Raw genomic sequence first — 13,094 nt, forward strand, 5'->3', positions numbered from 1 at the left:
GCCTGATCTGCACAGGAGTGAGAGGGGATGCTGGTCCTGTTGGGATGTTATGAACATTTACACATCTTGCCTTCACAGCCAGGATCCTGTGGAGGGGAAATAGAACTTCCTGGGAGTTCTCCCAAGTCATTAGGGAGCTGTGGGGACAAGGAATGAAGGGATAGGGATGTTCTGGAGGGAAGGCAGAGTTCCCATGCTGTTTTTAATCCTGCCGTCTAATTAGATGTTAAAAAAAAGTACTAAAAATATGATTGTCCTTGTGGAGTGTGGGGGAGGAATGGGATAGGGGAAGCCAGCAGAGATGAGGGGAGGGACAGGGTATCCCAGGCTTGGCATCCCTCCCCTGTGACAGTTTTCTCCCTCCCTGTACCAGAATCCCATTTATTCCACCACATGGGAAGAGCTTTGGGTTTCTGCTGGGAGGAGAACTGCTTGGTCACAGGCCCTGCCATGCCCCTGGTGCTCAGCCCCTTTCCCTGTGGTTACTGCTGCAGGATGTGTGCAGGGTTTTCACATCTCATTTAGTTGTTTATGACCACTATTTTCTTTCTGTGTGTGCATTCCTCCTTTCAGACCTTTGGGCAGGCAGCCCCCTGCCTTGCTTAGCCTTGGGTTTGGCTGCAGAGATGCCTTTTCTTTCTATTCTCTCTTCTCTCTGCCCTGTTTTGATTAAAATGAGAAGCAGCAGCTTTTTTTTTATGTGCCCACTGGGTTCTCCATCAATGGGATGCCCTTTGCTATCTATAGCATTTACCAGGGTGGAAATTGAGAGGGGGATGTCTTCCAGAAAGAGTTGACAGGACACAACATGAAAGTCTCAAAAGAATTTTTTAACCTCTGTACCTTCTCATGGCCCATCTCCAGGCGACTAAAGGGTCAAGAGCTGACTTAGGGGATGCAAAGTCCTCTGCTCTGTTGTCTTACAACTAGGGAGAAAGGGAACGCAGCTACTTTGTGACCCATCCTTTGCCTCAAGCCCTGGGCAGAACATCCACACTGTGGGAAGGAAGAGCAATAAACATGAATTTTTGGCTAAGAAATGGTGCCACTTGACAGGTCAGTGGTGTCTCTCAAGCCCTTCCATGGGCCACACACGCAGGATGCTCCATAGAAGATGCCACCCTTATTTCTTCATTCTCTTGCAACCCTGTTGCAAGGGCTCGAGAGAATTGCTCAGGGCATCTTGGAAGGTCCCTTTCCAGCCCCAAAATCAGTGTTCACCCAGCATGGCTCCCCCAGAGGACTCAGAGCTGCTGGTGTCCTGCCAGGGACACTGTGGTCTGAAGAAAACCCTCTCCTGGAAGGAATACCCTGTACTCGAGGACATGAGGTAGTTCGGTAGTGCACGGAGCTGATCCAGGAGCAGATTTCAAGCAGTCTCTGTGGCTGGAGACAGGATCACACCGTGGCCCCCTGCCAGCTCTAACTTTGCTGGCAGGGGCAGCAATCATCAGCAGAGATGCAGTAGCAGAGGCTCTGCCGTGAGGTAGCTGGCACAGTAAATCCTCCAGGGCCCTGCAAAGGAGGGAGCAAGCTGTGCTGGAGCCAAGTATTCACCACACTGCCATCCAAGCTGTCTGGGTTAAAAGTAGTTGTGTAAAAACAGTCTCCCATGCCATGGAGGTGTTGCCTGGAGTCAGCCTGGGCACATACTGGGGGCTGATTTTAGCCCCTTTGTCTTGCTGCTACTCCCCAGCCCTTGCTCCTCCACTGCAAGGAAAAGTGGATGGAGCAAAGCATGAAAATAAGAAGAGGAAATGGCCAGTGAAAAGCCTCAAAGCAGGGAGAAAAATGCAGAGATTCCAAAGAGATTTTAATCTGGACAAAATAAAGAAATAAAAGGAGGCAAATAAAACAAGGCCAGAGAAGTAAATTTTTTTCTGTTCCTGAGTATCTTCTGTGGAGAATTTCCCAGCAGATGTGGTACAGGGTGTGCATCCCAGGTCAAGAGCTGGAGATGCTGGCAGGGAGCAAAGGGAAGGCTCTGTTCCACCTGGCTTTTCTCAGTGTCCTTGATTCTTGCTCCTCCCATCACAGACAGGTCTGCAGGAGAGGAAAAGCAACTTGTCCTGCAGCCACAGGGAAGTTTAGGGCAGGATCAGTATAGGTCCTGCCCAGCTCCCTGCTGTTGCTGTCAATAGGAGGTGGCAACTTTGGGTGGTTTCTGGGGGGACTTTGTGCCCAACATCTGCTCCAACATCTTTGTGTTGAACCTGCACTAAACTGGCTTGGAGATGATCTGCCCCTTTGTTCCCCTTGAGATGGGTTGGGGTGCCCCAGTGAAGAGGAATAGGTCTGTGATGGGTGAGGGAAATCTTGCCTGGTTCGTTTGGTGCACCTTTCCCACATGCAAACCCCTCTGAAGGGGAGGAAGAGATCTTCAGAAGCTGTGTTTTGGGAAACCCTGCTCTAAAATACACTGAATTTGGGTCAGGTTTGTGGAAGATACTTAGTGTATTGCAACAGCACCTCATGAGAGTTTTAGTTTACTCTTCAGGACCTGGTTTGGAGGTTGAAGCAATAGATCATGGGTGATTTCTCAGCAGGGCCCAGAGACAGTGCATTTGAATCTCCATATGGACTACTGCTGAAGGTGGATTCTATTCAGCACAGCCAAGTGTGTCAGGACTTTGCTTAGCACCTCTTTGTTCTCACCTGCCATGAGAGCTGACATGCCTTAGCCACCTGTCTAGCCTAAGGAAAGACTTCTGTCCTCTGGTTCTAAAGGTGATCCCTGTAAAGTCTCAGCATGGCTCAGTTTGGTGCCATGGCTCCAAACCTGCTTTGGAGTTACAAGTGTGATCCAAAGCAGACACTGAATTAAAAAATGTAAAAAGACACAGAGGAAATGGGAGGTGAAATGACTGAAAGTGTCGGGGGGTGAATAATGTGATTAGAAGGGGAAGAAAAACCACCCACCCCATTCCAGTCTAAGAGGGCAAAGGAATCTCTTCCCATCCTACAAGAGGATATTCATCTTTAGGTCTCCATCTGGTACCTCATCTGTGGCCTGGAAGAACAAAGAGAGGAGTTTGACCTAGCACAGGTGAGTAATAGCAGCTGCCTGCTCTCTCTTTTTTGGACTGATGTTTTTTGTACTTGCAATTCCAGGTGGAGTTGTCCTCAACCCTGCTTACTATGGTATGCACGGCCACACCAACACCATGATCCACGAAGTGGGACACGTCCTGGGACTGTACCATGTCTTTAAGGGAGTGAGTGAGAGGGAATCTTGTGACGATCCCTGCAGGGAGACAACTCCATCTATGGAGACAGGAGACCTCTGTGCTGACACTGCCCCCACCCCAAAGAGCAAACTCTGTCGGGATCCAGACCCTACCAATGACACCTGTGGCCAGACACATTTCACAGGGACACCCTTCAACAACTACATGAGTTACACAGGTAATGAGGCATCACTGTTAGGAGTTGTAAGGGGTCACCTTCCTTTGAAGCTTGGGTTTCCCTCCTTTCCACCCCCATCAGTTGGCCCTTCCCTCATTCCCTAACCAATGTGGTCTCTCCAGGCACACTGGGATGTGGCAGGTTGTACTTGCAGTAGCTTCTTAACCCCTTTCTTGCTGCAGACTGTTTCTATCCCTCCTTCCTTCCCTGCCAGCAGGTCATGCATCAAGGCCATTCTTGTCTGCATGGTGATGTGCCTTTGTTCTCCAGTCCTGAAGCAACTTTTATAATTGTTATTCACCTTCTGAACCCTTTTATCTTGATTCCCAAAGCCATGCAACACAGGGCTGTTGTTCCTCCTGGCATCGCAGGAGGACCAAAGCCTGAGGAGCAATTCCATCCCCCTGTGCTGGACCCACTGCCAGTGCCCTGGGGCCGGTGGCACTGCCCAGGTGTGGGAGCTGGCTGAGCTGGTGCTGAGCAGGTGCAGGGACGTGGAGCTGCTGAGGCAGTGCCATCTTGTGGCTTTGGGGACACACGACACCAGAGAGTCCCTGCAGGAGAGCCACCACCACACGTCGGTGCCTCCCCCTTCTCCCTAGAAGTGCCCCAAAGAGTTTGGCCATGAGGAATGGCCTGTATTGCCATGCCCCACTGGCTGATCCCTGCCACCCTCAACCTGGTTTCTCTTTTCCCCCAGATGATGACTGCACCAACACCTTCACCCCCAACCAAGTGGCCAGGATGCATTGCTACCTGGACCTGGTGTACCAGCGTTGGGGCCACAGCAAGAAGCCAGCACCCATCCCAATCCCTCCCATGGTCACGGGGCAGACACAGGACTCCCTCAGCATCTATTGGCTGCCTCCCATCAGTGGTGTCATTCATGAGAGGTGAGGGATCTGCTGTCACAATGGGCTTGGGTTTGCACAGGAGCCTGCTGGAACAGACAAGGAGATCCTCTATGGTGTGGACCCCCCATCCCCTTTCCCCCTTAGTCATCTCCAGCAGAGGCCCTGGACAGAAGAGCCAGGCTGCTGTGATGGCCCTGCTGGCAGATTGGGCTCTCCTGCAAGTTTTCTGCTGTCAGGGTGCCGGGAGGGAAAACCAAAGAACCTTGGGAGGCAATGCCAAGTCTTAAACCCCAGAGTGCAATCAGGGAATGAAAAACGAGCTTCATTTAGCACTTATTGTATAAAGTAGCTATTTACCAGGAGGAAATGCAGCCTTGTGGTTAAGGCAGGGAGCTCGAACCACAAGAGCTGGGTTTCATTCCCAGCGCTGTCACAGACTCACAGCGCAGCTAACTGGGGGTAAGTCAGGAAGATTTTTCAAGCCAGAGCAACAATGCCAAGGAAGCAGAGTTGTTTGGCTGGTGAGCAGTGTATGGCCATGAGGGTTGGGTGGCTGTCTGTCTTCTCCCCAATATTTGGGAGAATCCACCAAGACCTGGATAACCACCAGTGCCTCTATTCAGCAGCCTCTCTTACTAAAACATTTTGGTTTCCACCAGGTTTTAGGTGGTGAGACCATGTGGGTTTTTTTCTTATGGGACCATAAGCACATGCTATAGCTCTTGAACTTGTTTTGAAGCTGCTTCACAAAGCTGTCTCTTGTAATTAAAAGGAAAGTGCTGTTGGAGGGCAGCTGGGACACTCCTGGGTCAATGTTTGCTGACTGTTCAAAGAGTCAAAGGCTGGTGCTCTCCACAATGGGCCTTTCTCTCAGGGAGAATAAGAGCACATGCCTGTCAACCCCCAGGCATGAAAGGCTCTGAGTCCTGGGTGGCCTCAAGTCATCCAAACAAGCTGCTTTGGTGAGGCATTAAGTGATTTGGGAGCAGGAAAACATGTCTCTAGAAGAGAGGCACTGGGTCTTTGAAACCATCCTAAGTTCTCACTCACAACATGCTCAGGAGCTGATCCATAGTGTGGGTTCTGCATCCCTTATAGTGAACTGGTCAATGAAAGGAGCTGAGGTTGGTCCTTATCATAGAGAAGTGCCTTTTTCTTTCCTGGAGAGCACAGTAGGACCCCCTTTAGTTGACATTATTGCCACTGTTGTGTATTACAGTAGTGATGAAAGCCAAAATCTGACTCTGGGTTTAGCAGAGACAGGCTCAAGAGGACCCACCCAGTTCCAGAGGCATTGCTCTGGGAAGTGTGGGGTCTGTTAGCTTTGACTGGTGGGTAGGGAACAGGTTGTTCATCCAAGGTTATCCAGAGAGCATGAAGAAGAGGAGGGATTAAATCCAGCCTGTCCCATGGCCACTTTTATTTCCCTATCTTTGAAGAAGCTTATGTCAAGCAGGATGATATGCTCAGGGGCTTCTTGAGAGCTTAGCCTTGTTTTTCCAACTTCCCATCTGATCCCACCTGGACGAACATGGATGGAGAACTAACCAGTCATTATTTGACATGCCAATGTCTGTCCTCTGTCAGCAGGGAGCAGGACACACTCTGTGACAGCTGTGCAGAGGATGGCACCTTCCGTCAGTATGTGCATGAAGCCTCTTCCCCTCGGGTCTGCGACTCGTCTGGCTATTGGACCCCAGAAGAAGCAGAAGGTAATTGTATCCTTTCTTTCCCTGCCTGTGAATCCCCAGGCAGAAGTGAGATCTTGTTGAGACAAGAAAAAGAATCTCTTTTTCCTTCAGAGGATCAGTTGTCTTCCCTTTGCGAGGGCAAGTCAACTGACATCCCAGTATGAACCCAAACTGTTGTTCAGAAAGGTGTTGAGAGATACTGGTCAAAGGGAGGGACATTTCACTGAAATAAAAGTCTGAAAAGATAGATCTTGGGACATCATTCAAAACCTCAGGAGCACTCCCAGGCTTTGATGGAGGCTTGTCCAAAGGGAGCAAGAGGAGCTCTGTGCTGAGTCCCACTGAGTCTGTGCTGAGCCCTGGGCAGTCTGGGTTGGATGCCATTCCTCCCTGACAAGGTGAACCACTGCAGGGTCTTACAACTTCTCTTGTGCAGAGACACAGATGTTGGTTTAGAGACCCACCTTGTGGGCATGGCATGCTGGTGACTTTCAGGGTCATGCAGCTGCTGTAGGAGCTATTGGTTTTTTCATGCTGCCTCAGCTCCTCCAAGAGCAAAGCAGAGGAAGCAGAAGACCTGGTGAAATAGTCCCATGAGCTGTGTGTGGTGCATGTGCTGCTGTTGAACCACAGGGGGTCATGACCATAAGTGCATACTTGTTCTGGTGAAAAAGAAAGAGGTTTTATAGTTTTTAGAAGCTTTTGGACTTATATTAAATGGATGCAGGCTTTGAACTGGTGCTTGGCTCTAAGAAATGCTTCCAGTGGTTAATTTCTACTACAGGATGATAAATTCCAGTGATGCTTTCTGAGTCTGAAATCCCAACACTACGTTTCTCTTGCTGGGTGCTAATCCACCATCAGGGGAGGCAAGCTAGGGTTCTGAGGTTAGCCTGGACACTGTCCTGGAGGTCCTGGTGGAAGAACAGCCTTCCAGAGCTGCTTCCCTGACTTGCTTTGGACCTGGTCCCTGCCTGCCTGTGACTGTCCTAGCACGTGTCTGTGGAAAGCTTCAGTCTCTGCTCTGCCTGGAGCATCTGTATGCCCTTGGCAAACTTTCTGCACCCATGAGACTAGAGAGTAAGCTTCATGTCCCCTAGCTGTGCCCAGGCTGTCCCTGGAGCTTGTTACTTCTTCCAGCTGCAGTGTGGATACCATTGTCCCTTTTTAAGAGAGCTGTGAGACACCAGATCTGCCAAGACATATGCATATATCCAGAGAAAGAGAGAGAGAGAGACACCAGTGGTGCTTATTGCTTTCTAGGAGAGATGCCACCAGCTCTGGGACTTGCTTGTAATGGGTGCAAAACTGCATGGGTGTAGAGTTATAGCACAGACAGGGAGGATTGCCCCTGTGAGGTCAGCTGTCCACTGGTTCTCACCAGCCTCTTCCTTGCCCCTTCTCCCCAGGACCCCCCGATGTGGATCAGCCCTGTGAGCCCAGCCTGCAGGCCTGGAGTCCAGAGCTCCATCTGTACCACATGAACATGACTGTCCCATGTCCCCAGCCTGATGGCTGCATCCTGGAGCTGCGCTTCCTGCATCCTGTCTACCCTGATTCTCTCACCCTCTGGACCACATACCTCTCCACGGGCTCTCCCAAGCCACTGTCTGACATTGAAATCCTGACAGAGCAGGGGGAGTCCATCCATCTGGGCCCCCTGGACACCTTCTGTGATGTCCCCTTTACCGTGAAGCTCAACATCCCTAAAAAGATGTCCGGAGTCAAAATCTACACCTTTGATGAGAGGATGGAGATAGACACAGCCCTGCTGACCTCCATGCCCCACAGCTCCCTCTGCTCCTCCTGCAAGCTGATCCAGTACCGAGTCCTCCGTGACCCCCCGTTTGCAAATGGGTCTCCTGCTGCCCCAGTGCAGGTGCATCGCCAGTTCATCGACACGTGAGTGATGAGGCTGCTCCATCTCAGGCTGAAGGGGGTGGCTGGGATGGGTTTGATGGACCTTCCCAGAGGAGGACCACAAAGCTGGTAAGGGGACTGGAGCACCTTCCCTATAAAGACAGGCTGAGAAAGTTCAGACTGTTCAGCCTGGAGAAGAGAAGGTTGTGTGGAGACCTCATAGCAACTGAGCTGAAGGGTCTACAGGGAAGCTGGAGAGGACTCTTGGTTAAGAACTGGAGTGATAGGACAAGGAGTAATGGGGATAAATTGAAAGAGGGCAAATTTAGATATTAGGAAGAGGTTTTCCCTGTGAGGGTGGTGAGACACTGTCCCAGGTTGCCCAGGGAGGCTGTGGCTGCCCCAACCCTGGCAGTGTTCACAGCCAGGTTGGATGAGCCTTGAGCAACCTGCTCTGGTGGGAGGTGTCCCTGCCCAGGGCAGGGGTTGGGGCTGGATGATCTCTAAGCTCCATTCCAACTCTTTAACATACTATGAAACTATGATGATCTCCTGAGGTCCTGCCTTTTTGAATCCCTAGATGGTTTTGCTTGTGTTTTGTGTTTTTTCCCTGCCTCTCCAGGAGTTACCACATCCAGTCCCATTGAGAAAATGTGTTGCAGACTCAACACCACTGTGTTGCTATCACAACCCTTGCCCATGAGCCTAGGCTAACTAGAAAGAGTTTATTAAACCCAAAAATATTTTCCCCATCAATGCAATCAGTAAAGTGATTACTTGAGCTAATGCTGCTTCTCTGGCTCAGAGCTTTGTGAAATAAGCAGCAGGCCCCTCTGCATGACCTGACAGAGACCTTCTTCCCACAGTCTCTGCCTCTGGCAGAGTATGAAGGCACATGTCAGACTGTGATACTGCACGGACACACACATGATGTCTATAGTTGTGGTGAGAAAACCTGTTGCAGATGTTGCTGTTCCCTTAAGTCCTTTCTGTTCCTGCAGGGAAGTTCTGCCTGGGCAGGTGTACCACTACCAGGTGCAGGTGGTCTCTGGAGCAATGTCAGGAGAAGCTTCTCCACCCCTTGTCCATGTCCACGGAGCACCCTACTGTGGGGATGGGAAGGTGACCATGTAAGTTGAGAGACTCAAGCTTTCAGCTGAGGTTCTTCAAGCTGTCAGGTTGTCCCACCCCAAAGGGAAGCAGTGGGTTGGTTCTCACCCAGGGGTACTTGGCTAAAGATGCTGCACTGAATCCCTTCAGCAGACTGGACTGTAGAGATTGTGTTTTGATAAATGCTGTGAGCACAGGAGATGGAGATCCTTGTGTTTGGCTGCAGTGCTTGGATTCTAGCCCATCTCAGTGAACTGTTGCAGCATCTGGCCCAAAGGAACTGGGCAATATAAGGTTTTGCACAGGGTGGTGGCACTGCAGAAGTAGGTTCTGCAATAAGGATAATCCCACACAGTGCAGTGTCTTTAGAGAGCTGTCTGCTCTCTGCATATAAACCCCAAATAATGAGGGATTCATCACTTCTACAATGAGACACCCCAGTGCTTCATCCACTCTGCTTGGGGGACAATTCTGCCAAAATTCCATGTTTTAGCTTTTTCAGACTTCAGCTTCCAGGCTGCTCAGAATCACTGTCCTTTTTAAAAGTTTTCTTAGCAGTGTGAGGAAAGGGAATGGAACCTTCTCACTCTCTCCCTTCTCCTGCCTCCCCTTCTCTAGCTCCCACTGTAACACCAGCCTCATTTCAGAACCTCCAGCCCTCTCCAACATTGCTTTCTCCAGCAACAAGTATTCCTGGTGCTTGATTTTCTACATCCTCCATTCTCCCACAGCTCTTGCCTCAGGTCTTATAGGAAAGTCACAGTACAGTTATACCTTCTCCCATATGCTGTGATTTCAACCTCTTTTTATCCCCTGGCAAGGTGTTTTCTCTGCCTTATTCCACACATGGCTCTTCTTCTTCTCCCTGCTTCTGTGGAAATGGAACCAAGATATGGGGTCCTCACTCATGACTGGGCAGAAGCACAGGGGTGTTGAGTCAAGGGTGGTGTTAATACATATGACTGTTCTTTTCTTAGGAGCCTGGAGGAGGAATGTGATGATGGGGACTTGCTGGATGGAGATGGCTGTTCCAGGAAGTGTAAAAAGGAAAAAGGCTTCAACTGTGTTGGTGAGTCCAAATGAATTAAGACAGGGATTCAAATGGATTGATTCCTTCTGAGGGAGGAGTCAAAACTGTACACTACTCACACTGCTCCTTAGAGCAGAGGGTGATGCACCTTATCACAACAAAACCTGGATTTGCAGCTGGAGTGATCCATGGATCTTGTCAGGCCCCTGTGGTGGGAAAACCCGGGGTTAAACAGCCAGCATGCCTCTTGGGACAGGAGATGTGTGTCCCTGGAGCCTGGTTTGTAAACAGCTCATCCCTGTTGCCCTTGCAGGGGAACCAAGCCTGTGCTATGTGCACGATGGGGATGGTGTGTGTGAGCCTTTTGAGAAGACAAGCAGTGTCCTGGACTGTGGTCCCTACACTCCTGATGGATATGTGGACCTATGGGCAGTGAAAGCCTACACCTCCCATCAGGATGCAAAGTCCTGCCCTGCTTCCTTGGCCACTGGAGAGCCTGTTGTGAAGGTGAGTGAAGGCATGGTCAAAAAAAAGACTTTCTAGCCAAGTCCATGCTGGGGAAGTCATTGCTGCAAGAGTGCAGAGGCACAAACAAAAACTTCAGAGCAGCTCTGGAAGTGTTCACTGATTATTGTATTCCCACACAGGGAACCAGTGGAAGACCTGGGCATTTGTCCCACCCTTCTTTCAGCAGTCCCTAAGCCCAGGACCTGCAGTTCATGGAGAGGTGCTCCATCAAGGCAGGGAGCACCTCCCCTGACCATGCTGTTCACTAAACAGTGACTACTCCTGTCCCACCAGCCAAAATGCACAACTGGGGGCATGTGACTAGTCCCACTGTTGGCTTAGAAAAAATCTTGTAAGTCTAATACCTTATAAGGTCAGGGCCTGAAAGGATGAAATCACGCACACATCAGCATCTGTGCTGCTCTCAAGCCCTCTGATCTGAAGCCAAGGAAAAATCAATGGGAGAATTCCCATCTTTCATATGGGCTTTGGAGCAGAGCCTGGAGGGGATTTCGCCTGATCAGTGTTAACGTGGTGTGTATGTTCTTTCCTAGCAAGCTGAAGAAGGGCAAAAAAAAATATGTAAAGAGATCATATTTAGCCCTTTATACATGTGTTTCTACTGACTTGATATAAGGAACAATCTTCTTGAGACCTGCAGCATGATTGAATTGTCTAATGAGATGCCTTGGGCTCAGGTGTCTTCTCATCTACAATGAGACACATGTCTTCCAGGCTTTGTCTGCCAGGCCTATGGGTGTGTCTGGGATACCACAGGGCATTGAAAGGCCCTGAAGACTGGTATTCCAGCAAATGAATCACACCTTTGTGTCTCATGAGCCCAGCCAAAATCAGGATGCTGTGGTCTTACCTCCCAGCTCACAGCTTGGCTCATTATTTTGTACTCAGCCCCTCAGCCACCATGGGGTGCTTAGACAGCATATTTGCAGCACCCCAAAATGGCAAAGTCCTCCTGTGCACATGTGGGCAGTGAGATGTCAGTTAGGAAACCACATCCTAACTGTCTTCATGCTAGGAACCACTGTGAGATCCTTCTCAATGGTTGTTGAGTCTTCCTTGAGGTTTTGCTGGTGCTGCTTTTCTCTTACTATCCTTGCAACTTTTTGGGTTGAAATCAATCTCTCCATTCAGGTATGTAAATCCCACCCTCAGGATGTGCCAAAGGACCTTTCACAGTCTGCTTGGTTCCCCTGTTCTCCCAGCCAAGAGAATGCTCAGGATCCAGATAAGAAGATGCCCTTGGGCAATGAGGGAGTTTGGCTCAAGGTAAGTGAGGATGTGTGGTCAGGCACAGAGGATTTGTTTATCTTTTACCCAGCACTTTGGTGACAAAACCCATCCTTTTCTGTCTTACAGGAGCCACAGAAACCTTAAAAAATACTCAGGGTGTCATATCCTCCTGAACTCTTTGCAAATCCCAAATGCCTATGTCTGGCTCTTGTGTAGTTGCCCCATTCCCAGTGTGAACAGCAAACCCATCCTAGGGCAGATTTCCAGGAGAAGGACTGTGCATGAAACCAAAATCCCACAGAAATACTTTAAGGCTGAGAAACAACTTGCTCCTGACTCTCCCCTGCAGCCAAGCTGTGCCTTAACACCCGCAAAGAGTGGGCACAGGCTGTGTTTGAAGTCCTACTTGCCTTTGTCCCTCGTGGCTGTGAAGATTAGCAGTGGGGAGCTGGATATAATCTGTCATCCTGAGGTGTCCTGAGCACCTCAGGGTGCTGCTGAGCCCACAGCAATCAGCTATGGCACACAGGTCCTTCTGATACCTCCAGACCAAAGAGGCACTTCTGTGCCAAAGGTGATTGTCCTGCAGTCCAGTGGGGTTTGGGTGCTGCCCCCATGGCTGGGGCTGCCTTTGGGAGAGTGAAACCTCTCTGTCCTGGCAGGCAGAGGAGAAGGACAGAGGAGAGTTGAGGGTTAGGCCAACAGGATTTTTACAGCCTTGGTTTTCTGACCACAGGCACAGTTTAGAGGTTTCGTGGCTGCTGCCTGGTGTTTCTGGAAAGCTGGGCTCTGGCATGCTGCTCCCTCTGCAGTCTGAGGGGCACCTTGCCTGCTTTATTTGAGGTTCCCTACAGAGGATCTCTTTCCCAAGACGCTCAGATGACTTGGTAAATCATCAAACCTGCGTCAACAAACTTGGGTATTGCTCTGATGTCCTCTGTCTCTCCAAAAAACTTCCCTTAACCTTTTTTATTTTCCCCTCTCTTCCTTGTCTGTGTGTTCACAACCTACTTTCTGGCTTCAGTCTGACAAATGTGCCTTCTTTCTTCCTCTGCTAGGGAGAAAGCAGCAATCCTCCCCCTCTGCCCTACCTATATGAAAACTTGCTTTCCACTTCTCACCAGGGGTTAAAGAGTGTTCCAGTTTTATTGGGGCTTGTGGTCAGTTCTTTTCCTCTATGGATGTTTATATTAAAGACTTTCATTACTGGTTCTCCGTGCTCTCTCTAGGAGTGCTATTATTTTCCGCCCATAAAATTATTTATGGACTAGTAATAAATATGCCTTTTATTTTTTCCTTTTTTTTTTTAATAGAGTTTGCCTGATTGGTAACATATTGGGTTAGGAAAGACAACTTCTTGTTGACAATTTGCCTAGCACAGTTGCC

At 49.7% G+C, this 13,094-nt stretch overlaps 1 protein-coding gene across 1 annotated transcript in view; it reads left to right on the forward strand.

Annotated features, from left to right (window-relative positions):
* The window catches only part of PAPPA2 (pappalysin 2), a gene marked incomplete at its 5' end in the record, with an annotated part of 77,934 nt that overhangs the window by 25,926 nt on the left and 38,914 nt on the right, over positions 1–13,094 (forward strand). Inside the window, 7 exons of the mRNA XM_009081441.1 lie at positions 3,112–3,405; positions 4,106–4,298; positions 5,850–5,971; positions 7,360–7,852; positions 8,812–8,940; positions 9,898–9,989; positions 10,264–10,457. Coding sequence (XP_009079689.1) covers positions 3,112–3,405; positions 4,106–4,298; positions 5,850–5,971; positions 7,360–7,852; positions 8,812–8,940; positions 9,898–9,989; positions 10,264–10,457 — 1,517 coding nt within the window. The remainder of the gene's footprint in view (positions 1–3,111; positions 3,406–4,105; positions 4,299–5,849; positions 5,972–7,359; positions 7,853–8,811; positions 8,941–9,897; positions 9,990–10,263; positions 10,458–13,094) is intronic.

Source organism: Acanthisitta chloris, unplaced genomic scaffold (genome assembly GCF_000695815.1).
Source record: "Acanthisitta chloris isolate BGI_N310 unplaced genomic scaffold, ASM69581v1 scaffold989, whole genome shotgun sequence".
In the NCBI taxonomy this organism is placed as follows: Eukaryota; Metazoa; Chordata; class Aves; order Passeriformes; family Acanthisittidae; genus Acanthisitta; species Acanthisitta chloris.